Below are 27,500 nucleotides of genomic sequence, written 5' to 3'. Positions count from 1 at the left end.
AGCTGGTTATGAGAGAGAGAGAGAGAGAATGACGTATGGAGTAATTAGAAGAGAGCAAGAGCTAGTGAGAAAGAGAGAGGACAAATTGAAGAAGAAATGGAGGGGGAAAAATTGCATAATGTCTTTAGAGAACAGAGAAAAGATGGACTTGAAAAAAATTGGCAGGATTGATGGGCAGGAAGGAAGGAAGGAAGAAACGAAAGAAGGAAGGAAGGAAGAAACGAAAGAATGAAAGAAAGAAGGAAGGAAGGAAGAAATGAAAGAAAAAAGGAAGGAAGGAAGGAAGGGTGCTTTTTAAAGGAGAGAGAGACGAAAGATTAAAAATATTGAAAAAAAAGGAGGTGAATAAGTGATGCGTATGAAAGATCTTTAGAGAGAGAGAGAGAGAAGAGGGATGAGGGTGAGGGAAAAAAGAAGATGGAAAGATGGGTGTAAAGAATGGGAAGAAAAAAATGAAAAGTAAAGAGGAGATGGTGATAAATGTGGGAGAGAGAGCAGGGAAGGAAATTGAGAAGTGTGTTTTTGGAAGAGGATGAAACCAAAAATATAGGAAAGGAGAAAAAAAGAGAAAATGTTGTGGAAGAAGGAAAATGAAAAGGAAAGACTGGGAGAGGGAAGATGGCGATAAATAAGGAAGAGGAGGAAAGTAGAGGTGTGTGGTATGAGGAAGAGAAAGAAATGGAGAGACAAGGAAATGGGAAGGTAATGATAAATAAGGGAGATGAGAACGGTGGAAATGAGGTAAAGTGTTTTGAGGAAGAAAAGGAATGAAGTGGGAAAGGAAGATGATAAAAGAGGGAGGTGGGGAGGAAGTGGGGTAATGAAGTGTGAGGGGGAGGAAGAAGAGGAAGGAAAGAATGAGTGGTGTTAAGAGGAGGAAGAAAAGGGAATGAAGAGGAAAGATGGAGGAAAATGATAATGGAGGGAGAATGGGAGGGAGGAAAGTGATGTGGTGAGGGAAGAGAGTAACTTGTGTGGAAGACAAGTTTGTGTTGTTTCGTCTGTTTCAAGCACACTTTTAACTCATACTCCCTTCCTCATACCTCATACTCCTCCCACATAGCCTACCTCATACTCCCTCCCTCATACCTCATACTTTTCCTCCCTTACTTATACCTCATACTTTCCCTCCTTCATACATCATACTTTCCCTCATACCTCATACTCTCTCATACCTCATACTCCCTCCCTCATACCTCATACTCCCTCCCTCATACTTTATACTTTCCCTTCCTCATACCTCATACTTTTCCGTCCGTCATCCTCTCACGTATCTCAGCCTCTCACCTGTCACAACTGTCTCATTACTACCTACTCATCTGTTGCACACACACACACACACACACACACACACACACACACACACACACACACACACACACACACACACACACACACACACACACACACACACACACACACAGGTCAGTTTTGATAATTCTCTCAGTTATTGGTAACAAGAAAAAGGATGATGATGGTGATGATTATCTTTCAATGTTTCAGTGTGTCAGGCTTAAAATAGTAGTAATAGTAGTAGTAGTAGTAGTAGTAGTAGTAATAATAATAATAATAATAATAATAATAATAATAGTAACAGTAATAGCTAATAATAACTAATAATGATAGTAATCTTTATCTCATCTGTCTCACGTTTAATCAACAGGTGGACGGCCGCAGTTTATCGGGGCTAAGCAATCACGCGGCAGTGGAGGTGTTGCGAGGGACGGGCCAGGTGGTGCGGCTGCGGCTGGCTCGCTACCTGAGGGGACCGAAATACGAGCAGCTTCAACAGGCCATCGCGAATTCGGAGCTCAAGACCACGCCAACCACGCCAAATCCGCCAAGAGCACCTGTGAGTAGAATTGGAGAGACTTTGATGTTTTTTCGTTTTTCCCCCCTTTTTTTCCAACAGGATTTTTTATCGTTTTTCCCCTTCCTTCCAACAGGATTTTTTTCGTTTTTCCCTTTCTTCTAACACGTTTTTTTTTTCGTTTTTCCTTTTTTCCAACGTGATTTTTTTTTTCGTTTTTCCCTTTTTTCCAACAGGATTTTTTCGTTTTTCCTTTTTTTCCAAACAGGATTTTTTTTTCGTTTTTTCTTTTTCTCCAACAGGATTTTTTTTTCGTTTTTCCTTTTTTTCAACAGGATTTTTTTTTCGTTTTTCCCTTATTTCCAAATGATTATTTTTTGGTTTTTCCTTTTTTTCCAACAGGATTTTTTTGTGTTTTCCCTTCTTTTCCAGTAGGATTTTTCGTTTTTCCCTTTATTCCAACACGATTTTTTTTTTTTCGTTTTTCTTTTTTCCGACACTCCCAGGCACCTGTGAGTATACATAGTTAAGAGAGATTTGATTTATTTTTCGTTTTTCTTTTTTTTCCCAATAGAGTAGGTTTTTTCCGTGTTTCCCATTTCCTGCAACGCGCCCTGGCACCCGTGAGGAAAAATGAGATAATTATATTTTTTTCCTCTTTTCGTGGGTATACTTTTTTTTTTTCAGCCATGCCATTGACCTCTTGAGTACTAATTTTTTTTTTTTTTTCGTTTTCCTTTTTCCTTCAACTCGCCCAGGGTTCTATAAGTACAAAATAGTTATCGTTTTTTCTTTCTCATTTTTCCCCGTCCGGCAAGAGCACCCGTTTGTAAAATTAAAGAGAAATAGATTTTTTTTTTTTCGATTTTTTCTGCTCGCCTTGGGACCCTTAAGTTCAAAATAATTCCATGTTTTTTTTTCTCTCCTTTTTTTTTTCCCAGTTACCTTTGAGGACGCTATATAGACACTTTTTTTTTTCTTTTTTTTTCAAACATCCCCAGACAGCGGTGATAGCCAGATTTTTTTTTTTTTTAAGCTGTCCAGTGACCCATAAGTAAAAATAATTATCGTTTTTCTTTCTCTCTTTTTTTTTTTTATTATTTGTCCAGCACCAATGAGTAGAAGATATGTTTTTATTTTATTTTTTTTCCTAACCTGCCAAGTTGACCCTGGAGTACGATATAGAGAAAATTTTCTTCATTTTCTCCCATTATAGATTGGGTCTCTCTCTCTCTCTCTGTCTCTCTAGTACCCCAGTATTTTTTTTCCTTTTTCCTTTTTTTTTTTCATATCCTTTGTGTGTCTGTCTAGTTCATCCTTTTTTTCCTCATTTTATTTCTGTTTTTCATTTTTTCTCCATGTGATTTTTTTTTTTTTTTATGATGTACTTTTTTGTGTTTGATCTGTTTCTTTAGTTTACCTTTTTTTCTGTTTGATCTTTTTTTTTAATTTTTTTTTTTTTCGTTTTTCTGTGTTTGTTGGGCCATTTTCTTTGTTTTTTGTTGGATGTTTCTTTTTTTTTGTTATTTTTTCTTTTTTGTGTGTTTGGCCTCTTTCTTTGTTTTTTTTTTTCTTTTTTCAGTGATCAGTTTTTTTTTTTTCTGTCCGATTAGTTTCTTTCCAGTTTTTTCGTGTCTGATCTTTTTTTTCATTTTTTCTGTGATTATTTTTTCTCCATGTTTTCCTGTCTAATCTTTTTTCGTTCCTTCTGTCTCTGTGTCTGATCTATTTTTCTCCAGTTTTTCCCTCTGATTTTTTCATTTTTTCCCTCTGATTTTTTTTTTCGTTTTTTTTTTTTTTTTTTCCCGTTTGTCTGTGTGTAGGCTTCTTTTTCACGCCAGCCTGTTGCCGACTTGACATCCATCCGGCTTGATCCTTTGCCTCCTTCATAGCGAGAGGGATGAGGATTGGTGATGGTGGTGGTGCTATTATTACTATTACTACTACTACTACTACTACTACTACACTACTACTACTACTACTACTGCTACTACTACTACTACTACTATTATTATTAGTATTTATTTATTTATTTACTTTCTTCGTAAATGTCAGGACCAACTTTCCTATCCCCGGGTTCCTACACTTCTCATGGGGCAACGTAGGATTGGATGACGGATGGATGGATCATTATTACTATTATTATTATTATTATTATATTATTATTATTATTATTATTATTATATTATTATTATTATTATATTATTATTATTATTATTATTATTATTATTATTATTATTGGTGGTGGTGGTGGTGGCAGTAGTAGTAGTAGTATCGTTATTATTTTTACACAGATATGTTCTTTAAGTATACGCGTCTGAGGGTTTAAAAAAAAAAACGAACTGAAGAGGTTTAGAATATTTTAATAACGCCAGCTGTCTCCTCCACCAGCCAGAATCGAACCCGTGACCATACGCTCTTTATTCACTTCCTTTATTCACATTTATCTTTATTTATACGATTTTTCTTTTAATGACGCTATTATGGGGTATATATCAGTATATTTAAGCATATTTCATAATTCTTTCGTTATATCTGGAGACTGCATCTTTTTGTACACACACACACACACACACACACACACACACACACACACACACACACACACACACACACACACACACACACACACACACCATCGGGTTCACCACGACACTCACAAACTCAAACACACGCACGCAACTCCTCAGCCTTGGAGCAAGGGGGAACGCTTTGGTCAACAACCGCGAGAGAGAGAGAGAATAAGTGTATTTGGAGAGTCGTGTACATGATGAGAGAAGTTGAGAAAAGTTGGATGAGAGAGAGAGAGAGAGAGAGAGGAAGATGTTTCGAAAGGTCTGAAAATGCGAGAGACAAATTTAGAGAAAAGTTGAATATGAGAGAGAGAGAGAGAGAGAGAGAGAGAGAGAGAGAGAGAGAGAGAGAGAGAGAGGAGTAAATTTCTTGCAAACTCACATGTTCGAGTCTGGGGAAAGATAAATCGAGAGGATCTTGGTCCGCATTTGTGAGCAGTTTTAAGATGTGATGGTTTGCTGTTTTTACTCTCTCTCTCTCTCTCTCTCTCTTTGATTGCCTTATTCTGCTTTATTAGTGTTTTTTTTTAACGTTATTTTTGTTGATTTTTCTCCGTCTGCCTTTCTGCTCGCTTTTATTGTTTTATTAATGTTTTTATTTTTGTTTTTTTTTCTCCCTCTCTCTCTGCTTTATTCAGCTTTATTAATGTGTTTATTTTTCTCTGTCTCTGTGTTTGGTCGCTTTATTCTGCTTTATTAGTGTTTATTTTAACGTTATTTTTTTTTCCCTGTCTCCATCTCTCCTCGCTTTATTGTGTTTTATTAATGTGCCTTTTCACTTTTTTCTCCGTCTGTCTCTCTGTTTACTTGCTTTATTCTGTTTTATTGTGCTTTTAATTTGTGTTTTTCTCTGGCCTTCCTTGCTTTACTGTGTGTTATTTGTGTTTTACTTTGCATCTGCGTGTTTTATTAATGTATGTGTTTTTACTCTTTATTTCATGGTTTTATTGTCCTTTATTTTCCATGCTGTTTTATTTGTTTTGATTTCATTGTTTCCCAGTCTCCTTTATTTTCCACGCTGTTTTACTCCGTCTGCCTCTGTGTTTGCGGCCACTATCTCTTTGTTGCTTGTTTTAATCAGCGTAATTGATTGATTGATTGTGTGTGTGTGTGTGTGTGTGTGTGTGTGTGTTACTGTATTTTATCTTTATTCTTTGGTTTGCGAGCACTTTAATCTGCGACATTTTCTATCTACCGGTCTATCCATCTGTCTGTCCATGTATCTATCTATGAATCTATAGCCAGGCGCCTTAATCCCGTAAGAGGTGGCCACAAACAGATCGCCTCCATGTTGCCCTGTCCCCTGCTATTTCGCTGCCCTCCCCCCAACTCATACCTCTATCACTCCTATACCCATCCACTCCATCCCTCCATCTCATCCTCGGTCTCCCCCTCCCTCTATCTCATCCTCGGTCTCCCCCTCCCTCTCACCCCTCCATCTCACATGTTACTTTATTTTCAGTATCCGACTCAGTGTTTGTTTTTTTTTTTTTTTTTTTTTTTTTTTTAATACTCCAAATGGTTCTTTGTTTACGACTTCTCTCACGCATTGATGATGATGATGATGATGATGATGAGAATGAGAATGATTGATAATGAGGATGATGATGGTGATGATGATGATGTTGATGATGATGGTAATTGATGATAACGATGATGATTGATAATGGTGATTAATTTTAAGTCCGATGTTTCGGTATAGACAAAAATTCTGTGTCCCAATTTTTTTTCATATATCTTTCCTGCCTTTTTTTTTTGGGGGGGGTGAGGGGAGGGGGATAATATAGTTTTCTAATCTCCTTTTTTTTTTTTTTTTTTTTTTTTGCCCTTTTCCTGGCAGTTCTTTTTTTTCCGTTGCCTTCGAAATTTTTGTGTTTTTAGTAGCGTGTAGTTGAAGAAGAGGAGGAAGAGGAAGAGGAAGAGGAAGAAGAAGGTAGCCAGTCAAGCGAGCGTCTTTTAATTGGTCCGCGTCCTTGTTTATTCTCCTTTACGTCGCTATTACTTAAAGGAATCTCAAAGGCGCCTTAAGTAGCATAAGTAATGGCCGGGACTCGAAGGTGTGTGGTAAATGAGTCAGCGTGTTTATTTTTATCCTCTTCAACCCGATGATGAAAAGCCCTCTGGTAGAACTAGAGGTTGATGAAAGAGGTTAATAGTGAGGTAAATGAGAGGAGGTTAATGAGGAGAGGTCAGTGAGAAGAGGTGAATGTATGAGGTGAATGAGAAGAGGTCAGTGAGAAGAGGTCAATGACAAGAGGTTAATGAGAAGGGGTCAGTGAGAAGAGGTAAATGAGAAAGGGTCAGTGAGAAGAGGTGAATGAGAAGAAGTGAATGAGAAGAGGTAAGTGAGAGGAGGTTAATGAGAGAAGGTTAATGATACAAGGTTAACTGGAGGCTGTTAATAATCCCTCCATCTTCAGACCTTCTTACAGCTGAATAAAATTTCTCTCTCTCTCTCTCTCTCTCTCTCTCTCTCTATCTATCTATCTATCTATCTATCTATCTATCTATCTATCTGTCTATCTCTCGCTCGCTCGCTCGCTCGCTCAGCAATGAATAAAAAATTTCATTCTAATTAAAGGATCAGTTAATTTGTATACATATTTTTTTTTTAACGAAATTAAAAGATGTATTAGTTATTTTTTTTTTATTTGAAACATTATTATTCATCTCTTATTTTCTCACTTGAACTTGCACTATGATTTGCCTCCTTCGTTATTATTATTATTATTATTATTATTATTATTATTATTATATTGCCTTTTTATAATGTGGTGTTTGCATACTTTGGGATTGTCATACGTTTCCTTTTTAGATATATATATTATTTTGCTTTATTTTCCCTGCCTTCACTTTATGAATTTCCTGTACCATTTTTTTTTTACTCCTTTATTTTTAGCGCTTAGGTGTTTTTATTTTCCTTATTTACAATCCTAGTAGTGTTGTATATCATATTAATCTTTTATCATATTTTCCCTTTTTAATTTTTCTAATTTTGTTTCATATTCATTTTATTATTTTTTCTCTGCTCATTTTTCATATATATTTTTTTTCAATTTTCTTATTTTTTCACATTTTGTATTTTATTTTTCTTATTTTTTCATATTTATTCTGTTTTCAATTTTTTTTATATATATTCTTTAATATATTTTTTCTCTTATTTTTTCATATTCTATTTTCTCATTTTTAATTTCTCATTTCTTAGATATTTTCTTTATTAGAGTTTCCGTTTTTTATTCTTGTTTTCATGTTGTCTTTATTGTATTATCACGCTTTTTTTTTTTCATTTTCTCTATTTTCTTATTGTTATATTTTGTCTTTATTTTCTCCATTTTGTTCAACTTCTCTTATATATTCTCTGTTTTCTCATTTTTTCATATTCTCTCAAAATTTTCTTACTATTTTCTCAATTGTTCATATTCTCTCTTATATATTCTCTTTATTTTTTGTTTTTCATTCTCAAATATTTTCTCTTTATTTCTCATATTCTCCATCATATTTTCTCTCTGTTTTCTAGTTTTTTTCACGGTATTATATTTCCTCAGTTTTTCTGATTTTTTCATATGCTGATATTTTTTCATTTTTCTCATTTTTCTTATTTTTTAAAATCTCATTTTTCGTGTTTTTTTTATATTGTCATTTTTCATATTTTTATTTCTTCTAATTTCTTCATAATTATGTTATATTGTTTTTCATATTTTTTCGTATTTATTATATTTTCTTTATATTTTCTCATTTTTTCATATTCTTTTTCTCGTTTTTTCTCATTTTTTCCCATTCTCTATATTTTTTTTTTCTTTTTTCATATTCTCTTTTCTCTAATATTTTCTCATTTTTTCATATTCTCTTTATTTCCTTTTTTTTCCTCATTTTCATATCCTCTTTCCCTTGCTCTTTCTTGTATTTCCCCAGTTATTAATTTTGAGGGGTTTGTGTCTCTGTCTATCTGTCTCTTGCCAAACGCCTTAATCCCGTAAGGGGTGGCCACAAACAAATCGCCTCCATGTCGCCTTGTCCCCCGCCATTTCATTGCGCTGCTTGTTTCTCGCCTGCAGTTATTTTTATCTCTCATATTTGTGATGTTTATATGTAGAGTAAATGATTGGGGTGCGGGGTGATTGCGCCGGGGGGAGGCTGGGGAGGTCAACTTGAACTCAGTAAAGGTCACGTCTCGGGGGAGGGGAGGAGAGAGGAGAGGAGGGGGGGAGAGGAGGGGAGGGAGGGAGAGGGGTGGGGAAGGGGAAGGGGGAGTTTGTTGTTAAGTAAGAGAGAGTTGGAGAGAAGGGGAAAATAGAAATGGGGAGAGGGGGGGAAGGAGGGAGAGGAGGGGAGGGGAGAAAAGGGAGGGGAGGGGATGGAGGGGTTTGTAGTTAAGTAGGGGAGAGTTGGGTGAAGGGGAGATATTTAAAAAAAAAAAAAAAGGAAGAGGGATAGGATGCTGGAGGAAAGTGGAGATTGAAGGAAAGTGGAGAAGAAATGAAAGTGGAGGAGTTAAGAGGTAGAGAGAGACTTGGGGAATATATATATATAAGGTGGGGGGAATAGAGTGAGAGTGGGAGGAACAAGAATGGGGGAGGGAGGGAGGGTGGGGGAAGGAGAGGGGAGGAGGATGTGGATGGTAATTAAGGAGGGGAGAGAGTTGGGAGTGGGAGGGAGTGGGACAAGGGAAAGAGTAGGGAGGAGGAGCGAGGGGGGAGAGAATAGGAAGGGGAAGGGAGGGGGGAGAGAATAGGAAGGGGGAGGGAGGGGGGAGATAATAGGGAGGGAGAGGGGAGAGGGAACAGAAACGATGGAGGGATGAGAGGGGGTAAGTAGGAGAGAAGAAGACAAACGGGGGAAGGGAGGTGGGGGGGAGGAGTGGATGCGGAAGTTAGGGAGGGGTTTGTAGCAGAGGAGGGGAGGAGAGGGGTGGGGAGGAAGAGAAAGAATAGTCGGAGAGGGGAGGATAGGAGGGGGTAGGGGAAATGGGAGAGGGCTGGGGAGGGAAGAGAGGGAGGGATTAAGAAGGAGAGTATTTTTTTTTTTATAGTAGGAGAGAGGAGGACAGCGGAAGAAAGAGGAGGAGAGGAAAGGGGAGTCGGGCAAGGCATGGAAGGAGGGAGGAGGGGAAGGAAATGGCAGAGGAGAGGGGATGAGAGGGGGAGGGAAGGGGAGTATTGAGGGAAGAGAGAGAAGAGAGAGAGAGGGAGATGGGGAATGGATATGAAAAGTAGCGGAGAACAGTGAAGTGAGTGAGAGAGAGAGAGAGAGAGAGAGAGAGAGAGAGAGAGAGAGAGAGAGAGAGGGAGGGAGGGGGAGCTGCATGCGGTGAATTCTGACTTGTTAACATAGCATGACAAGGAAGGGAGGGAGGGAGGGAGGGGGGTAGAGAAAGGGAGGAAGTGAAGAAGCGGCTAAAGGTAAGATCAGAGATAGGGAGGGAAGTGAGGGAGAGCGGAAGTAGGGACCGCAGGAGAGAGAGAGAGAGAGAGAGAGAGAGAGGGAGGGGGGGGGAGAGGGGAAGGGGAAGGAAACAGGAAGGATGAGAGAAACACCTAAGGATGAGAGTGGTAAGGAGGGATACCTGAGGGACTGAGGGAGGGAGAGAGAGAGGGAGGGAAGAAGGGAGGGAGGGAGATAGGGAAGAAGCTCATCAGGGATATGGTGTGTGACGACCCATATCAATAATTAAGCCGTCCAGGTGGGGAGAGAGAGAGAGAGAGAGAGAGAGAGAGAGAGAGAGAGAGAGCGCAAATAAAAAAACTAGAAAATGCTCAGTGTTCCAATTCACCTCATGTAATGGTGAAAAATAACCCACTCACCCATTCACTCATTATCCACTTAATTACCTCATGTGAATATACTCGTCCTCATTCATTCATTTTTTCATTTATTTATCTTCCGGGTTATTCATTCAGTCGTTTATTTTATACCCATTTATCCTGTCTTTATGCCTCCTTTATTTTGTCTTATTATCTTCTTTGATTTCTTTGAATGTGTTACTCCTTCTGTTCTTCATCCATTCATTCATTCTACTATTCATCCATCTGGTTATCCACCCATCCATCTATGTATCCATCCATCCACTCATCCACCCATCCATTCTACTCTCCATCCATCAACTCGTCCACCCATCCATCGTACCATCCATCCCTCCATCCATCTTCCTGTCTACCCTTGCATTCATCCTACTGTCCATCCACCCACTCTCCCAGTCATACATCCACTCATCTAACCATCCACCTAGCTATCCATCCATCCACTCATCCAACCATCCCCTCACCATCCTTCATGTTAGTCTATTTATCAATTCATTTATTCAACTACGCTTGATCCTTCGTTTCCTTCAGTCATCCTTCGGCCTATCCTTCACCTTTGTCAATTCTTATGTCTATCCCTCTGCTTATTCCTTCACCCATCTTTCTGTCCATCCACCTGTCTATCCGTCCATCCATCCATTCTTCCATTTGTCTCACGTATTTAACCATTAATGTTCTATTCATTGCTCATCCCAACCAACCCTATCCCTCCATCCATCAGTCTGCCCGTCTCTATTTCTATCAGTCTCTCTGTCTGTCTCTAACTCTGCCTGTCTGTCTGTCTGTCTGTCTGTCTTCCTATCCATCTCCATATTTTTATCTTTATCTATCCCTATATCTATTGTTTTATATGTTAATTTGTTTTCTCCCTGTCTATCTATCTATCTATCTACCTACCCGTCTGTAGCTGCCCCTATCTACCTATCTGTCCATGATCCCATTCATCCATCCATCTATCCATCCATCTAGACCTTTCTGTCAGTCTCTACGACCATCCCTCTATACCTTTGTCATTCCCCATCTATCCATCCATCAATTCCTTTCTGTCTTTATCCATCCATCTATCCGTCTGTCTATCTTTCTGTCTATCCATCCATCCATCTATGCACCCTGCCATTTACTAGGAACACAGGCGACAATTTTTAGAAGGATTAGTGCTCATTTTTTGTCTTCGTCTCTGTAGGATTTGCTGTGTCTCGTCTATGCTCCTGGGATTAAGGGATTTTGGGGAATTTGTGTTAATCCCCCCATTTTCTTTTTTTTTTTCTCTCGTTTTTTCTTTTTTGGGGGGTGGGTGGGAGGGGAGATTTGTGTGTGGTAATGCGCTTATCTTGGATTTTGATGGAGTGCGTGTTTGTGTGACTGTTTTGCGAGTTGAGTGTGTTATAGTGTGTGTGGTTTTGCGAGTTGAGTGTGGTAGTGTGTGTGTGTGTGTGTGTGTGTGTGTGTGTGTGTGTGTGTGTGTGTGTGTGTGTGTGTGTGTGTGTGTGTGTGTGTGTGTGTGTGTGTGTAAAAACGCCCTTAATTGTGACTATTAAAATTTCACATCCTGCTGCAGTGTGTGTGTGTGTGTGTGTGTGTGTGTGTGTGTGTGCGTGTGCGTGTGCATCAAAGCGTATACATTAATTACATTGGGTGATGGGCTGGGGCATTTTCCTTTAACGTAGATAATTCCCAATACCTTATAACTTCTGATTAATTATTTACCTTGATAAATAGAAATTGGACAGGAAATTAACTGCAAGCCTTTCATAGTAAATAATAATGATAATTTAACTTATTATTTATCATATATTATCACTCTGGCTTCTATAACTATAACACAGATCACTATAATCGTCTGGGAATGATGGAAATTGAGAGAGAGAGAGAGAGAGAGAGAGAGAGAGAGAGAGAGAGAGAGAGAGAGACCCCATCGGATTGAAAGGGTTAGCTGTTTGAGTGTGACGTTGGGAGAGCGATATATAAACAGCGTCTGACCATTACGCTAGACACAATCCCTCATTTAGCCACAGAGAGAGAGAGAGAGAGAGAGAGAGAGAGAGAGAGAGAGAGAGAGAGAGAGAGAGAGAGAGAATGTCATATTATAGTCTTGTTCTGTGTATGGTGTGTCAGAAAGAGAGAGAGAGAGAGAGTTGTAATATTGTCTCGTTGTGTGTGGTGGTGGTGGTGGTGAGTGGAAGTGGTGTGGAAAGGTGATGTGGAATGGATGGGTAGTGGTGTGGAAATATTGCAGTGGATGTGCATAGTCTGGTGAGGTGGAGTGCAGTGATAGAGTGGTATGTGGTAGATATGTGGAGTGGCAGTGGTAAGTAGTAGTGGTGTGGAGTGGAATTGTGGTGTGATAGTGAGTGGAAGAGCTGTAGGAAAGTGGTGCGTGGTAAAAACGAAGTGGAAGACTGATGTGTGTTCGAGTGTGACAGTGGAAGTGGAGGAGAGAGGTGTGTTGTTGAAAAGTGAAGTGTGGTGTGGATGCAAGTGGAGGAATGGTGGGAAAAATGGAGTGTGGTGTGGTTATGAATGGAGGAGTGATAGTGGATGTCCAGTATACTCCCTTTGGTGTGGAGTGGATAGAGGATGGAGGGTGTGGAGTGGAGTGGAGGCAGGGTGGAGGGTGTGGAGTGGAGTGGAGGCAGGGTGGAGTGGGTAGCCTCTCATGATGTGCCATAGACTCATTTTATAACCCCGTGTTGTGCAGTGGAGGGATTTTATTGTCTGAGAGTTTGGGAATGTGATTTTTATTGTGGTGGTGAGCGGTAGTGGTGGTGATTTGGAAGGGGAAATGTGTGTGTGCAGGGGAAATGTGTGTGTGTAGGGGAAATGTGTGTGTGTTCGGGGGAAATGTGTGTGTGTTGGGGAAATGTGTGTGTGTAGGGGAAATGTGTGTGTGTTCGGGGGAAATGTGTGTGATTGTGCAGGGGAAATTGTGTGTGTGTGTGTGTGTGTGTGTGTGTGTGTGTGTGTGTGTGTGTGTGTGTGTGTGTGTGTGCGCGCGCGCGCAAGGGAAATGTGTATAAGTGCAGTAGGCTACAGTTTTAATCTCTTGTTGGTGTTAACTTTGCGCAGAACGAAATAATATATTGTACCTTTTGTTAATAATAATAATAATAATAATAATAATAATAATAATAGGAGTAGTAATAGTAGTAGTAGTAACAGAAGCAGCAGCACAATAGTAGCACCGTATTCAGTGATAATTCTGACGTCCACAAACTCCCCTCCATCACCTCACTCCCACCCAATAATCATAATTCCCTCCCCCACCAATAAGCCCCCCCCCCATCTAATTCATCCCAGTTTCTCTTCGTCAGCAGTCTTTTTTTTTTTTTTTTTTTTTTTACGAGCCGAAATCGCGTGGTAAATCATGCTGGACTTGCCCATAAATTCGACATGGGTGGGTTGGGATGGAGTGGGCACGGAAACATCATTGAGAGAGAGAGAGAGAGAGACGTAGGGAAGACATGGAAGGAAGGAGGGCTCGTTTGTTGATGTTTGCTTTCCTTTGTACTCCTTTGAGCGAGAGAAGCAGGGAGGAGAAAGAGCGAGGGGGTATGGAAGGGAGGGAGAGTGCTCTGAAGGATGGACGTGGATGGAGGGAGAAGGATGGATGAAGGAGGGAGAGGGGTGTGTGAAGTGGATAGGGATAGAGGGATGAAGGAGAGGAGAGAGAAGGGCAGGGAGGAGGGAGGGAAGGGTGGTAGAGGAGGGTGAAAAGTATGTTAGAGAGAGAGAGAGAGAGGGAGAGAATTTTAGTTACAGTGGGGTGTGCAGTAGGAGGTTGTGAGAGGAGATGAAGGAGGAAGAAGAGGTAGTTTGGAGTCGGAGAAGAAGAAGATGTGAGGAAAGAGGTATAAAAAGGTTAGGTTAGGTTAGGTTAGGTTAGAGAGATGAAAAATAAGATGATGTGATTTGTAGGAAGGGAAGATGAGCAGGAGATGAAGAAGCTTAGGAAGGTCAGGAAGTGGAGATGAAGGCAGGATGAAGAAAATGTTGGGGAGGACGTGAGGGTAATGAGGGGATTGAGTGGGAGGAAAATAAAAAATAAATGTAGTAAGGATGGTGAGATGTAGGGGGCGCATTTTTGTTTCAGTTTTTTGTTAACGAAGGAAATGAATGAGATGTAGGGAGGATGAAGAGAGGGGGGAGAAGACGGAGAGAGGTAGGGAAGGCGTGGTAAGGTGATGTGGAGAGGGGACAGGTAGTGGATTGGGTGCGTGGAAGTGTGGAATGATTAGAGTGAAGTGGAGAGGAAGTGGAATATTTGGAGAAACAGATTTAGCACTGGGAATGTTAGATGACTCCAGAATATGTATTATAAAGATGGTGAGGATATTATGATTAAGAGTAGGTGGATGGAGATGATGAGACGGGTGATATTAGAACGAAGTCGCTAAGATGAGAATTAATGAAGGAAAATGGAGAAGGAAAATGTAAGTTAGATTTAGGACAGTAATTAACATAAAGCAAAGACGCTTGTTAGTAGGAATTTGATTAGACAGATTGCTATAAAAATGAGAGAGAGAGAGATTGACAGCACCAGAAAAAAACAGAGAGAAAATCAAAATACTTAGAAGGAAGATGAAGGTAAGAGAGAGGGTATTTAGAATGAAATGTGTGAATGAACAAGGATAGGGATGAAGAATGAATAGGAGAGAAGGAGACTAGAACAGAAAATATTTATTGATTTGAGAATAAGGGACGTAAACATGTGCTGAGATGAAAAGTAAACAGAAAATAAGAGTGAAGTAGAAGAGTTAGTGTGAAGACGAGGCAGGTGAACATTTACACGGATGAAAGGTAAAAAGCAGAAAATTAAGGTGAAGTAGGAACGTTAAATTGGTATGAAAGACTTGGAAGGTGAACATGTGCAAGAAAGGAGAGTGTAAAATAGAAAGTATGGCGAGGAAAAGTTACTAGTGTGAAAATAAGGGACTTGAATATGTCCAAGGATGAAAAGTGAACAGGAAAACAAAAGAGTAAAAAAAAAAAATATGTAAAATAAGTTTGGAGATATTTGAGGCTTTGACAGGGTGTGGCAGGTGAGATGAAAGGGGAATACCTGGAGAGTGGCTGATAGGGTAGCAGGTAGGGTGGAGGTCTGGTGGATGGAGGATGAAAGAGAGGGCACATGTGAGGCAGGCCTAGCAGTTTGATTAAGTGGAGTGGGAGCAACTGTACAGGGCAAGTGGAGTGTGCAGTGAGAGCAAGTGGAATTATAGGAAGCGAGTGGAGAGGAAAGGTACAAGTGGAATTATTGGAAGACGAGTGGATGGAGGATGAAAGAGAGAGGGCATGTGAGGGAGGTCTAGCAGCTTGATTAGGTGGAAGGGGAGCAAGTGGACAGGGAAAGTGGAGTTACAGGAAGTGAGTGGAGGAGAAAGGTACAAGTGGACTTACTGGAAGACGAGTGGATGGAGGATGGAAAAGAATATGGGACAGAGGAGATGATTGAGCTTAATTAAGGGGAATGAGAAGAGGAGTGTTAGTGGACTGATGTTGTTTTACGAGTGGAAATTTAAGTGAGGAAGGGAGAGGAGTAGAAGAGGAATTTAATGTGGTAAAGGAAAGGACTGGAATGGAAGTCAGGAGAGTGGAGGTGTAGTCGTAGAATTGAGATGAGGAGAAATGGTGGGGAAAAAAGTAGAGAAGGATGGAATGGAGAATAGAAATTGAGGGAGAATGGGGAATTTGGTAATTGAGGGAGGTTGTAAGAAGGTCAGTGCTGGTAGGAAAACAAGGGAGAACAACACCTCGTTTTAAGTAAGCTGTTCCCCATTAATGTTGGAGAGGGACGCCTTCACGTGGTGCTCCGATATGACTGGCCGGGGGAGCTGCCTGGTTATACGAACATCTCTCCCTCCCCTCCATATCCGCCCCCCCCCTCCCCCCCAAATAGTAATAATAATAATGATGGTGATGATGATGATGGCATGAGGTAGAGGGGGGCGCCTTCAGCCTGCAGTCCACTAGGTTCACGTTTCCATTGGTCTCTGGCGTATGTCGTCTGTATCCTGGATCTGTGTCGCTGGAACTTTGGCGTCTGTGTCCGGGATGTCTCTGTCTCTCTCTGGCGTCTGTGTCCTGTGTATTCGGGGTGTCTGTGTCCCCCTCTCTGGCGTCTGCATTCTGTGTCCTGTGTATCTGGGGTGTCTCTGTCCCCCTCTCTGGCGTCTGCATTCTGTGTCCTGTGTATCTGGGGTGTCTCTGTCCCTCTCTGGCGTCTCTGTGTCCTGTGTATCCGGAATGTCTGTGTATCTCTGTATCGTCTGTATCCAAGGTCTCTGTGTCTGTAGTCTGCATGAGCTTATCCGAACACATGTGACTGTAATTAAGCTGGCAGATGGCACCAAGTTGGGCTGTTGTGTGGGCGGAAATGGGAAGTGTCTGGGAAGTGTCAGGGAGGTGTAAGGGAAGGGTCTGGGGAGTATAAGGGAAGTGTTAGGGAAGTAACTTGGAAGAGTCTGGAAACTGCTTGAGATATATCAGGGAAAGTGTCAGGGAAATGTCTTGGGAAGCGTGTGGGAAGTGTCAGGGGAGTGTCTGGGGGAGTGTCAGGGATATGTCTGGGGAAGTGTCAGGAAAGTGTCCATGTAAATTATATATAAATCACCTTTGTAACTTTATTAGATAGTTCTGTAGGGGTAACTTTATCATCATTATTTGGCTCTTATTGTGTGTCAATGGAGCTGTAAATGTGACGGGTGGATCTTTATTTATGGATGGCTGTGTGTGTGTGTGTGTGTGTGTGTGTGTGTGTGTGTGTGTGTGTAGAGGGGCGACTTTTCTTTTTCTTTCCTTAACTAGACCATGATCACCTTATTATTACTGAAAATTATTGATACGTGAAACTTAAATAAATTCACCAGTGGCTATTTAACACGTATAGGGGGTAACCTTTTTTTTTTTTTTTCTATAGAAGGGGTGATACGTAGAACTGTATATATGAAAGGGATGAGGGAGGTATGTAGGGGGTAACTTTAATATAAAGCCCTTACGTAATATCCCTGTTGTAATCCCCTCTCTCTCGTCCCTGATACGCGGAACGGGATTCGTGGAAGGTGGGTTTGGGTACACGAATGGTGATTTATTTTTATTTTTCCTATTAAGGCTATTTTATTTCACTTTGTTATTATATGTATTTAGTTTTATTGAGGCACTGACCATGCTTTATTGCCCTAATCAACCCCTCTGAATCGTGGCACTGAAATCATGGCAGGCGTGATGGGGAGATACGTAGGTGATGATGATGATGATTGATGATGATGATGATGATTGTTGTTGTTGTTGTTGTTGTTGTTGGTGGTGGTGGTGGTGGTTTTATAAAGGATCTGATCTTGTCGCACTGCCCTACTAACTCCTCTGAAACGTGGCGCTAAAATCATAGTTAGGGTGAAATTTGCAGCCTGGGAGTGACGCCTGAACCGCCTCATAAGTGCTGGGCGTAGGAATCGATGCCTTTAAGTGGAGACAAATGCTTACCTTAGCTCGGAAGCGGGCGGGGAATTACCAAGGTGTGTCTCTTTAAGTGTGAAAATTCCCACGAGTTACGATACATTCTTAGCTGTGTACGTGCTCGATTCGCCGTGGCCTCCCAAACACCTCTTCCTGAGCGATTTGTTTTCGATTGTCTGTGGGCCCCTGTTCTCGTCGGTCAAGAAGGCTGCCTAACATCTCTTCCGTAGCGATTTATTCCTGGATTTATCTGGTTAAAATCCTTCTGTCTCTCGAAACTGTTTACATGTTCGTCTGGGCGTCACGGAAGTTGCCTTGGGAGTTTTTATTATTGCTGTTACGTGTACCTTTTATATTTCTATTTATATCTGTTACATCAGTCTGTTCCTCATACATTTATCTATTCATTTTTCATTTTATTTCGTTTACATTTATTTTTTACATCTATCTCTTCCTCTTACATTTATCCATTCATTTTTCATTTATCTATCCATTTGCATTTACTAATTCTTAAACATTTTTTTTTTACATTTATCTATTCTCTTTACATCTGCCTATTCATTTACATTTACATCTTGTTTATCATCCTTGTACATTTGTCGGAATTTGTAAAGCGATGTTCAGATCTTAGCGAGAATTACCTTGTCAGTGCTATGTCTAATTATGCTGGGAAATATCTAGGGTGGGAATGGACGTGTGTGTGTGTGTGTGTGTGTGTGTGTGTGTGTGTAAGCTGTCTGGGGGATTAAGAAATTCTACTTCTTCAGTGAATAATTATCAAGCAGAAAAACATACACTGTCGCCATTAACTCTTTCACACACACACACACACACACACACACACACACACACACACACACACACACACACACACACACACACACACACACACACACACACACACACACACACACACACACACACACACACACACAAAGTCCTGGAGTAAATGGCTTCTTCACCTGGCGCACCTAACAACCCAACCGTCGCCATGGAAACTGAGTGGAAGCGGAAACAGCCGCCTGGAAGAACTGGAAGCTGAACTGTCTCCTGGAAAACTGTTTACCTGGAAGCGGAAAGTGTCACAGCTGGAGTGGGAAAGTGTCATAGCTGGAAGTGGAAAGAATTGTACCTGGAACTGGAAAATGTTGCCTGGAAAGCTGAATGCGGATACTGTCTGGAAATCTGTGTAACTGGAAGCGGTAATTGTCACCTGGAAATAGGTCGGACTGGAAACCTGTCAGCCTGGACGCGGTAACTTTAAGGCTGTCTAATTTGGTACTGGAACTGTTGCCATGGTGACGGACTGGAAGGGGAATCCGTCGTCTGGAAGCTGTCTCCCTGGAACAACAAACCAACCGTGCCCCAAGGGATAAAAAAAAAGGAAGAAAAAAAAAAGCCTGAACCCTTTCCCCCCGAGAACGTCTTTTGTGTTTTATATTTGAGATCTTATGACGGGTTTATTCAGATTAAGTTTTCGAGGGGAAGGGGTTTAATCCAGCGTCCATTAGCCCATTCAGTACGAGAAGCCTAATTATGTAGAGTAGCATCGCCCGTCGGTAGCAGTAATGAAGAGAAGTTAGGCCGTCTCAGTAAGGAGAGTCACCACGAAATTGTGTGTGTGTGTGTGTGTGTGTGTGTGTGTGTGAGAGAGAGAGAGAGAGAGAGAGAGAGAGAGAGAGAGAGAGGTTGGGGGTAAAAAAAAATAAACTGAAGCGCATCCTTCCATAAAAAGTACTTCCAAAAATTAAGTTCTGAAAAAACTGGAATAAAACAGAGTAAATAATGGAGGGAAAAAAACATGGCAGAGACGTCATAAACACACTCGCTTGTATAAAATAGTTACGCGGGTTTTTATAGGCGGGTTTTAATTGTGGTAAGAGTAGTGGTGAGGGGAGAAAAGGTGGAGGGGAGGGGAAGTGGGGGAAGGGGCGAGGGGAAGAATGGGGTGGGGGATGAGCTGTTTAGGGTAGGAAAAAATGAATTCAGGATAGACAAGGGTGTGAGTGGATGAGAAGTGGAGTTGGAGGGAGGGGTGGAGAGTGAGGAGGGAGGGGAAAGGAGGGGCAGTGAGAGGGGAAAGGAGGGTCGAGGGGAAGGATGGGGTGGGGGATGAGCTTTTTAGGGTAGGATAGATGAATTCAGGGACAGATGTGGGTATGAAGCTTGGAATGGGTGAAAGTGAGATGGGATAAATTCAGGAATTCTTATGGATGTGGAACTTAAAGTGGATGGAAAGTGGGATGAGTGAGAAAAATTCAGGATTAGATTTACTTATAGATGTTTATAGAGTGGATGGAAACAGGGATAGGTGAGGAAGGGAGTGAGTATGAAGGTTAGAGTGGATGGAAAGTGAAATGAATGAGGAATGAGATGAGAATGAAGTTTAGAGTAGATGAATAGTAGGATGGTGAAGGAGAGGGATGAGAATGAGGATCAGAGTGGATGGGAAGAGGGATAGATGAGGAATGGGGTGAGAATGATGATCAAAAGTGGATGGGAAGTGAGGTTGATGAGGAATGGGATGAGAATGAAGCTTAGTGGAGTGGCTGGGAAGAGGGAGGGCCGAGTACAGGGATGAAAATGAAAATCAGGGTAGATGGAAAGTGAAATAAGGTAGAGAAATTCATGAACAGACGAGAGATGGAATTACTAAAACGTGCCAGGCGAATCACCCTGCTCTTTCACCTGGTTTATGCTCACAGTGATGGCTGATGGTGTTCACTTTTTACGGCCAGGTGTACTCAATTTCAGCCAATATATGTTTCAGTTTTATTTGCCTTTGTTATCAAGATTTTAGCCACTAGTTTTGCCTGGGAAATTTGTCAGCGAGGAATTAAAATGTTCGTGATGTATAGCTGTCATGTACATTGAATTACTCGTACGTGCTATTGTTGTTGTTGTTGGTGGTGGTATTGCTGTTGTTGTTACTGTTGATGTTGTTTTCCTAGGTTCATCTGACACGTGAACCCAGTGAAAGGCGGGGTTAATTTGTCCTACAGTCCACCAGCCATTATTTGGGGGATAGGGAAGAAATTTGAGGGACGCTTGTATCACCACACAGTTCAGCCGCCTCGTTATATCTGTGCCACCACGATAAAAGGTCCCACTTCGGCACTTAATTCATCGAACAAACCCACAATTGGTCTTATTATTTATCATTGCTTTATTGTGTGTGTGTGTGTGTGTGTGTGTGTGTGTGTGTTTGTCAGTGGCACGATTGGTAGAGGTAGTGGGTCAGAAGAGGGCGTGCAGTTACCCCCCGTTTCAAAATCATAATGTGGCCCTTTCTCCGTCATGTAAAATTTGCCAGTGATGTTGGTCTCCCACGGCTTAAATTATTTGAAATACAGTAGCCTAGCCTCGGACCCTACGCTCATCGGGATAATAAAGGATGAGTTGTTACCATATATGTATTTTCAGATTTTTGTAACACGGCCATTTCATCGCTGAATTAAGTAACCTGACGTTTTCTCGCCCTTCAAAAAAATATCTCGTCGTTATTTTAGATGTGCGTCGTTTACCATAATTCACATATGTATATTGGAACAGCTATTTTGACGTGGGGTATTCTAAGTCGAAAAAAAAAAAAAAAGTTTCAATTTGCTCTTGTCCTGCCCGTGAGAGGTGTACCGATTTTACCTCACTTCATTCTGTTTTCTCCCATTTCATGATACTGTACGTTCGTGTTTTGCTCGAGTGTAGAATCCCACTTTTCGGCCCTTCTTGCTGCATTTTGTATTTTGCGTTAGTCCAAAACTCTGGCTTTTGTGTGGCATTGCATTTGCGTCTTGCCCGAGTCGAATATCCCTTTTTTTTCTCTCTCTTTCAAAAAAAAAAAAATCCATCCTTTCCACTTCTGTTGCTGTATGTTGCTTGTGTTTTCCGAAATTTGAAAACGCACCAAAAATTGAAAACTGGCTTGTATAATTAGTCCTCCCTTTCTTGCTATATTTTTTATTGTGTTTTTCGATAACTGAAAGGTACCTTGCATAAGTCAAAAAATTTTCACCCACACTCCTATCTTGCTAAATATTGGTATTGTCTTCTGTATTTCGAAAACTAAAGAAAATACAGTAAATCGAAAATTGCTCTGTGTAAACTCAAAACCCAAAATTTCCACATTTTCTTACGAAGTTTGTGTTTTGCTGAAGTTGAAAAATGAGCTGCATAAGTCAAAAACTGTCAAGCTTGAATCCTAAATCCCACCTTTCAATCTTTTTTCTGCAGTTGCTCCTTGCGTAAAATGAAAATTGTCTTAAGCCCAACACTGTATTGCGTAAGTTAAAAATTGTTGTGTGTCAGGTGAAAAGGGCCCAGCTTGAGTCCCAAATCCCACCTTTCCATCTTTTTCTCGCCGCGTTTGCCATGTGCTCAGCCTGATGCGTTGGTGCGTCCAGGAGGAAGGAGCTGGAGGGGGCAGGTGCGTCCAGGAGGAAGGAGACGGAGGCCGCCGCTCTCACCGCCTTCATATTTACTTTTTATGTGCTCTGGTCCCGCCGATTGAGGAGTGAACGAGGGTCGACATTAAAGCCAGCCAGAAGGTTCGCTAATGAAGGCCGCAGGAGATGGCGAGGCGGGGAAGAGGGATAAGGAGTGGAAAAAAAGTGGAGGGAGAGAGGAGTGAATGGGAAAGGGAGTGGAGGCAGTGAGAAGGAGGAGGAAGAGAGAGGAATGGGATTAGAAGAAACTGGAGGAAGGAAAAGGGGCGAGAGGGCAAAAGTCGAGGGAGTGAGAAGGAGGAGAGAGAAATAAGAAAAGGAATGAAAGAAAATGGAAGAAGAGAAGGCCGTAAGGAAAAATGGGAGTGGAGGAAATCGGAGGGAGGAAAAAGTAATGAGATTTAGAGTGAAAGAAAGTGGATAGAGAGAGAGGTGGAGTGGAGAGAGTGGAATTGAGAAGAAAATAAAGTTGTGGAGGGTTGGAGGAAAGTAGTGCGAGGAGTGGGAGGGAAAAGAAGAGGGGAGGAGATGGGAGAGAGGGAAATGGAATGCAATTTAGAAAGGAAGAAAGTTTAGGGAGAAAGAAGCAGCTAAAGGAAACTAGGAGTGGAGAGTGTGTGTTTTGGCGGGAGAATCTGGAGTGGAGGAGTGGATGAAGGCGGGGAATTTGGACGGAAGGGAAGTAATGAAGGAGAGAAAGGAAGAAGTTGAAGGAATATGAGGAAGGCGGGTTAGAGGAAAGAAATAAGGAGTGAAAGAAAGATATTAGGATGGTTGGAGTGGGTAAGGAGAGAGAGAGAGAGAGAGAGAGAGAGAGAGAGAGAGAGAGAGCTGGCTGTCACAACACAAAATCAGGGACTAATTGGCCCGTCAGCCTTGAACCTGGTCATTACTTGAGTGAACCCGTCAGCACCCGCACGTGTCTATCTATCTATCTATCTATCTATCCATCTGTCTGTTTATTTATTTATTTATTTATGTAGCCACCCACCCAGCATCGTAATCCAATATATCAGTTTTATATATTGTAGCGAGAGTCAGAGCACTAGGCCCCTTTGATGTCAATCCCCACACCATTCACCAGAAAAAGGTGTTGCTGCTATTCTCTCTCTCTCTCTCTCCCCCTCTCTCTCTCTCTCTCTCTCTCCCCCCCTCTCTCTCTCTCTCTCTCTCTCTTAATTTGGTGAGTCTGATCCGCGTCTGTGAACAAGATGATTGAGTTTGTGGATGAGTGTGTGTGTGTGTGTGTGAGAGAGAGAGAGAGAGAGAGAGAGAGAGAGAGAGAGAGGGAGAGGGGTGGGGGGGTCTTTCCAACTCTGGGTAAAATTGTAAACAGATAGCAGGGATAAAATTCTAAAATGACATTCTCGGAAGGAAGGGGTGAATAATTGGAGACATTTGTCGTGGAAAAGAATTTTTGACCGTGACTGTGGTAGAGGAGGAGGCACAGGTGAGTGGATTTTCGTCGTCGTCATTCTCTCTCTCTCTCTCTGGAAATATAGGATCATAAAGGATTTAAGGAAGACTGTATCAAATTCCACCAATTGAAAGTTGAATAAAATCGTCTTGAGGGCAATAAATAAATAAAGCATTAAATAAAGCAGTAAATAAATAGTTACGGTGTTTAAGGGAATCATGAATAATAGTACTCATTAGTCCCTTTACAGGTATGAAGTCAGGTTAATGAAGCGATATTCCGTGATTAATTGGGCAAGACGAAGGAGTTTGTGTGTGTGTGTGTGTGTGTGTGTGTGTGTGTGTGTGTGAGGGGGGGTGGAGAATCTTCATCTGAGTGAGCATGACTGCCTGATCAATTGTAACACTGATGAGAGAGAGAGAGAGAGAAAGAGAGAGTGAGTCTATCTGAGAGTGAGCCTGACAGTCTGATCAATCGTAACAATGATTAGTGAGAGAGGATGCTCGTTAGAGAGAGTGAGCGAGCCAGCTTGTTAGCGTGGAAGTGAGTGAGTGTGTGCGGGGCGTGAGGAATCGTGTATATGTGAAGAAATCAGGGTATTAGAGAGAGAGAGAGAGAGAGAGAGAGTCAACAAGTATCGGTGAGTTAAAGAATGAGCAAGACTGGATGAAATGAGTAGTGGCTAAACTCGGGATGGAATGAGTTGAGGAAAACTTCAGTCGACGAGTGGATGGCTTAGGTAAATCCCACACTAAGTAATTGAAGGCTTGAGCAATGAGTAAACTGGGGATGAGTGAGCTGAGAAATGAATGAATAGGGATAGGCATGAGTTGGAAATTATTCAGTAGGGTTAAGGATGAGCTAAGAGAAGAGGTATGAGTGAACTGAGGAGCTGAGATTAATATGAATGATCTTAGAATTGGATCTCTTAATAATGAATGAGCTGAATAAATGGATGAGCTGAATAGGAGGAACAGGAAAGGTTATGACAGGTGAGAAATAAATTACCTGAGATGTGAGTGACCGTAGAACTAGCTCTCTTAATCAGAAATGGGAGAGATTATAAATTCAGCTGAAATGACTTCCTTTCACTGTAGTTTTTATGTAGTGAAATTAGAGCTTGCTTTCATTAACCCCTTCACTGCGAGGGAGGTTTAATAAGCTGGAATAGAATATAAAAAAATTGCCGTTTTGAAGTGGTTGAGTTGACTAAATAAATGATAAGCTTATGATAGGGGGGTGTAGTGAAATGTGGGACGAGATCGAGAGGTGGCTAGAACACACACACACACACACACACACACACACACACACACACACACACACACACACACACACACACACACACACACACACACACACACACACACACACACACACAGAAATAGATATAACTCCACACAGTCATAATCCAGGCCAACAGCAAGACAGCTCACGTCACTACATTACTCTCCAATTTTCATTTTTACCTCCAGCTCGTATGTTTTTTCGTTCGTGTGTGTGGGCATAGCAACGCACGCACTGACAGGGAGGTGTGTGTGTGTGTGTGTGTGTGTGTGTGTGTGTGTGTGTGTGTGTGTGTGTGTGTGTGTGTGTGTGTGTGACGTAATACAGGTGAGAGAGAGAAGCGGGATGTCTGGATCGTTGCCTCATGAATCTATGTCTTTTACTTATGCAAACTATATCTCATCATCACCATCATCATCATCATCATTGTCATCGTAATCCTCGTCCTCCTCCTCCTCCTTGTCATCATCATCATCATCATCATCATCATCAGCCGGAGACGGTCCACCACAAGACAAAGGCCTTGCCCATCTTTCTCCACTCTGACCTATAATTGGCTGTTAACCTGTTCCATCCATTCCTAGTGCCTTCATATTTAACCTCTCCGCCTTGTCTTCAGTCTGCCTCTTCCTCTCACTCCATCTCAGGACAGCCACTGAGTTACCTTAGCCGTCTATCTTAATATATTTTGTTCAGTTTACATGACCTGCCTACATTTATCCTGGATCATGTATTGTGGTTGTGATTTTTTTTTTTTTTTTTTTTGCGTCATCCATCATCTAAGAAACTTTTTTTTATTCTTTAACATGATCCTTTCCAGTCCATTAACACTTCTAAGTTTACTCTCTAGGGATTTATTTAGTCTCCACGATTTTTATTCGTAAGTTAGAACTGAGGATTAATTGGTTATAGATCCATATTTCTTTTTCCGTCCTTCCTTCCTTCCTTCTTTCACTTCTTCTTTTTCATTCTTCTTTCTTTTTCTTTCTTTCGCCCTTCCTTCCCGTTCGTCCTTACTTTCTTTTCTTTCTTTCTCTGTCTTACACTTTTTCTTTCTTTCTTTTTCCTTCTTTCCTTCCTCCTCTCCCTCTTTTTTTCCTTCCCTCCTTCCTTCCATTTTTTTTTTCTTTCTTTAACTCTTTGTTCCCTTCCTTCCCTCCTTCCTTTTTACACAGAGACAGTCCTGTCATAATGCCTTTTTATTTACCGAAAGCTCTCCACTATCATCCCTCATTCTCACTTAACTTATTTAGGGATACACCATTGGTATTAAAGTAACACACACGAGTTACAAAGATATACAGACTTCAGCGGTAAGGCAGAGGAGCTTGGGGGAGTCTTAACCCGTGAGAAAGCGGCCATATGTCTACCTTATTTCTTGTTCTTTTTCTTCCAAGACGCCTAATCCCAGGGTTGATCCGGGTTGAATAACGAGGTCCCTCAAGGCTGTTCTTAATTCATCATCTTCCCTTCCCTCCATTTCTCTTCCTTCCTCCTTTCCTTCCACATCTCTCCCTCCGTCTTTTCCTTCCATTTCTCCCTTCGACCTTCCCTTCCATCTCTCTCTCTCTCTCTCTTTCTCTCTCTCTCTCTCTCTCTCTCTCTCTCTCTCTCTCCTTTCCTTCCATTTCTACCTCCCTCCTTCCTTTACATCTGTCTCTCTCCTTCCATCCCTTCCTTCCATCCATCTCACCCTCCCTCCTTCCCTTCCATCCATCTCTCCCTCCCTCCTCCCCTTGCATCCTTCTCTCCATTACTCCTTCCCTTCTTCCAACTCTCTCTCTCTCTCTCTCTCTCTCTCTCTCTCTCTCTCTCTCTCTCTCTCTCTCTCTCTCTGCATATACAGACAGATACAAAAATGGTGATTTTTTTTTTTAATCCTTTGGCCACGAGAGGTCCCCCTTGAAGTGTGCATCATTTTTTTTTTGGGGGGGAGGGGTAATGCGTACTGGAGAGCGGGAACAACTTGGCCTGTGGATGATATTTTGTGCCTTGGTGCGGTTTATTTCCACTATATGTGTGTGTGTGTGTGTGTGTGTGTGTGTGTGTGTGTGTGTGTGTGTGTGTGTGATCGTAGGTGAGATGCAGTTTGCCTTTTTTTTTTCCTTGTTGCCTCATGTAGATTTTATTTACTATGCATCTGCTTGATTGAGATGCTGGTAAACATGTCCCCGATTCCCAGGTGTCCGTAATATCAGGTGTCCGTATCATCAGGTGTCCGTAGCATCAGATGTCTAATATCAGGTGTCCGTAATATCAGGTGTCCGTAATATCAGGTGTCTGTAGTATCAGGTGTCCGTAATATCAGGTGTCCGTAATATCAGGTGCCCGTAATATCAGGTGTCCGTAATATCAGGTTTCCGTAATATCAGGTGTCCGTAATATCAGGTGCCCGTAATATCAGGTGTCCGTAATATCAGGTGTCCGTAGTATCAGGTGTCCGTGGCTGGTAATATCCAACGCACCCAGAGCTGCAAATTAAACTCTCCATGTGAATATCAGTTTTTCACTCTCACTCCTCAGCGGTGAAGTGCAATTTTCACGTGATATATATATTTTTTTTTGGGGGGGAGGGTGTGTGTTGAAGGGTGAGGGAGTGGGAGTGATAGGCCAATATTGTGGAGTGGGGGGGGTATCTGTCCTGGGTGGGTGGGGGGAATGGGGGATGGAGAGGGGTGAGTGGGTAGGGGGACAAGCAAAAGGGTGCGGAAAAGAGGGGAT

The 27,500-nt window shown here is 41.6% G+C and overlaps 1 protein-coding gene across 1 annotated transcript in view; it reads left to right on the top strand.

Moving 5' to 3' along the window:
* Window positions 1-27,500, top strand: part of LOC145404710 (multiple PDZ domain protein-like) — a 1,044,659-nt gene that overhangs the window by 381,903 nt on the left and 635,256 nt on the right. The window contains exon 11 of the mRNA XM_080276264.1: window positions 1,664-1,852. Within this exon, the coding sequence (XP_080132390.1) occupies window positions 1,664-1,852 (189 nt within the window). The remainder of the gene's footprint in view (window positions 1-1,663; window positions 1,853-27,500) is intronic.

The sequence above is a fragment of the Coenobita brevimanus genome, chromosome 7, assembly GCF_032717465.1.
Source record: "Coenobita brevimanus isolate Jiangsu-jjx chromosome 7, ASM3271746v2, whole genome shotgun sequence".
NCBI classification, from domain to species: domain Eukaryota; kingdom Metazoa; phylum Arthropoda; class Malacostraca; order Decapoda; family Coenobitidae; genus Coenobita; species Coenobita brevimanus.
Note: the sequence above shows the minus strand (reverse complement) of the source record. Positions and strands in the feature narration are given on the sequence as shown.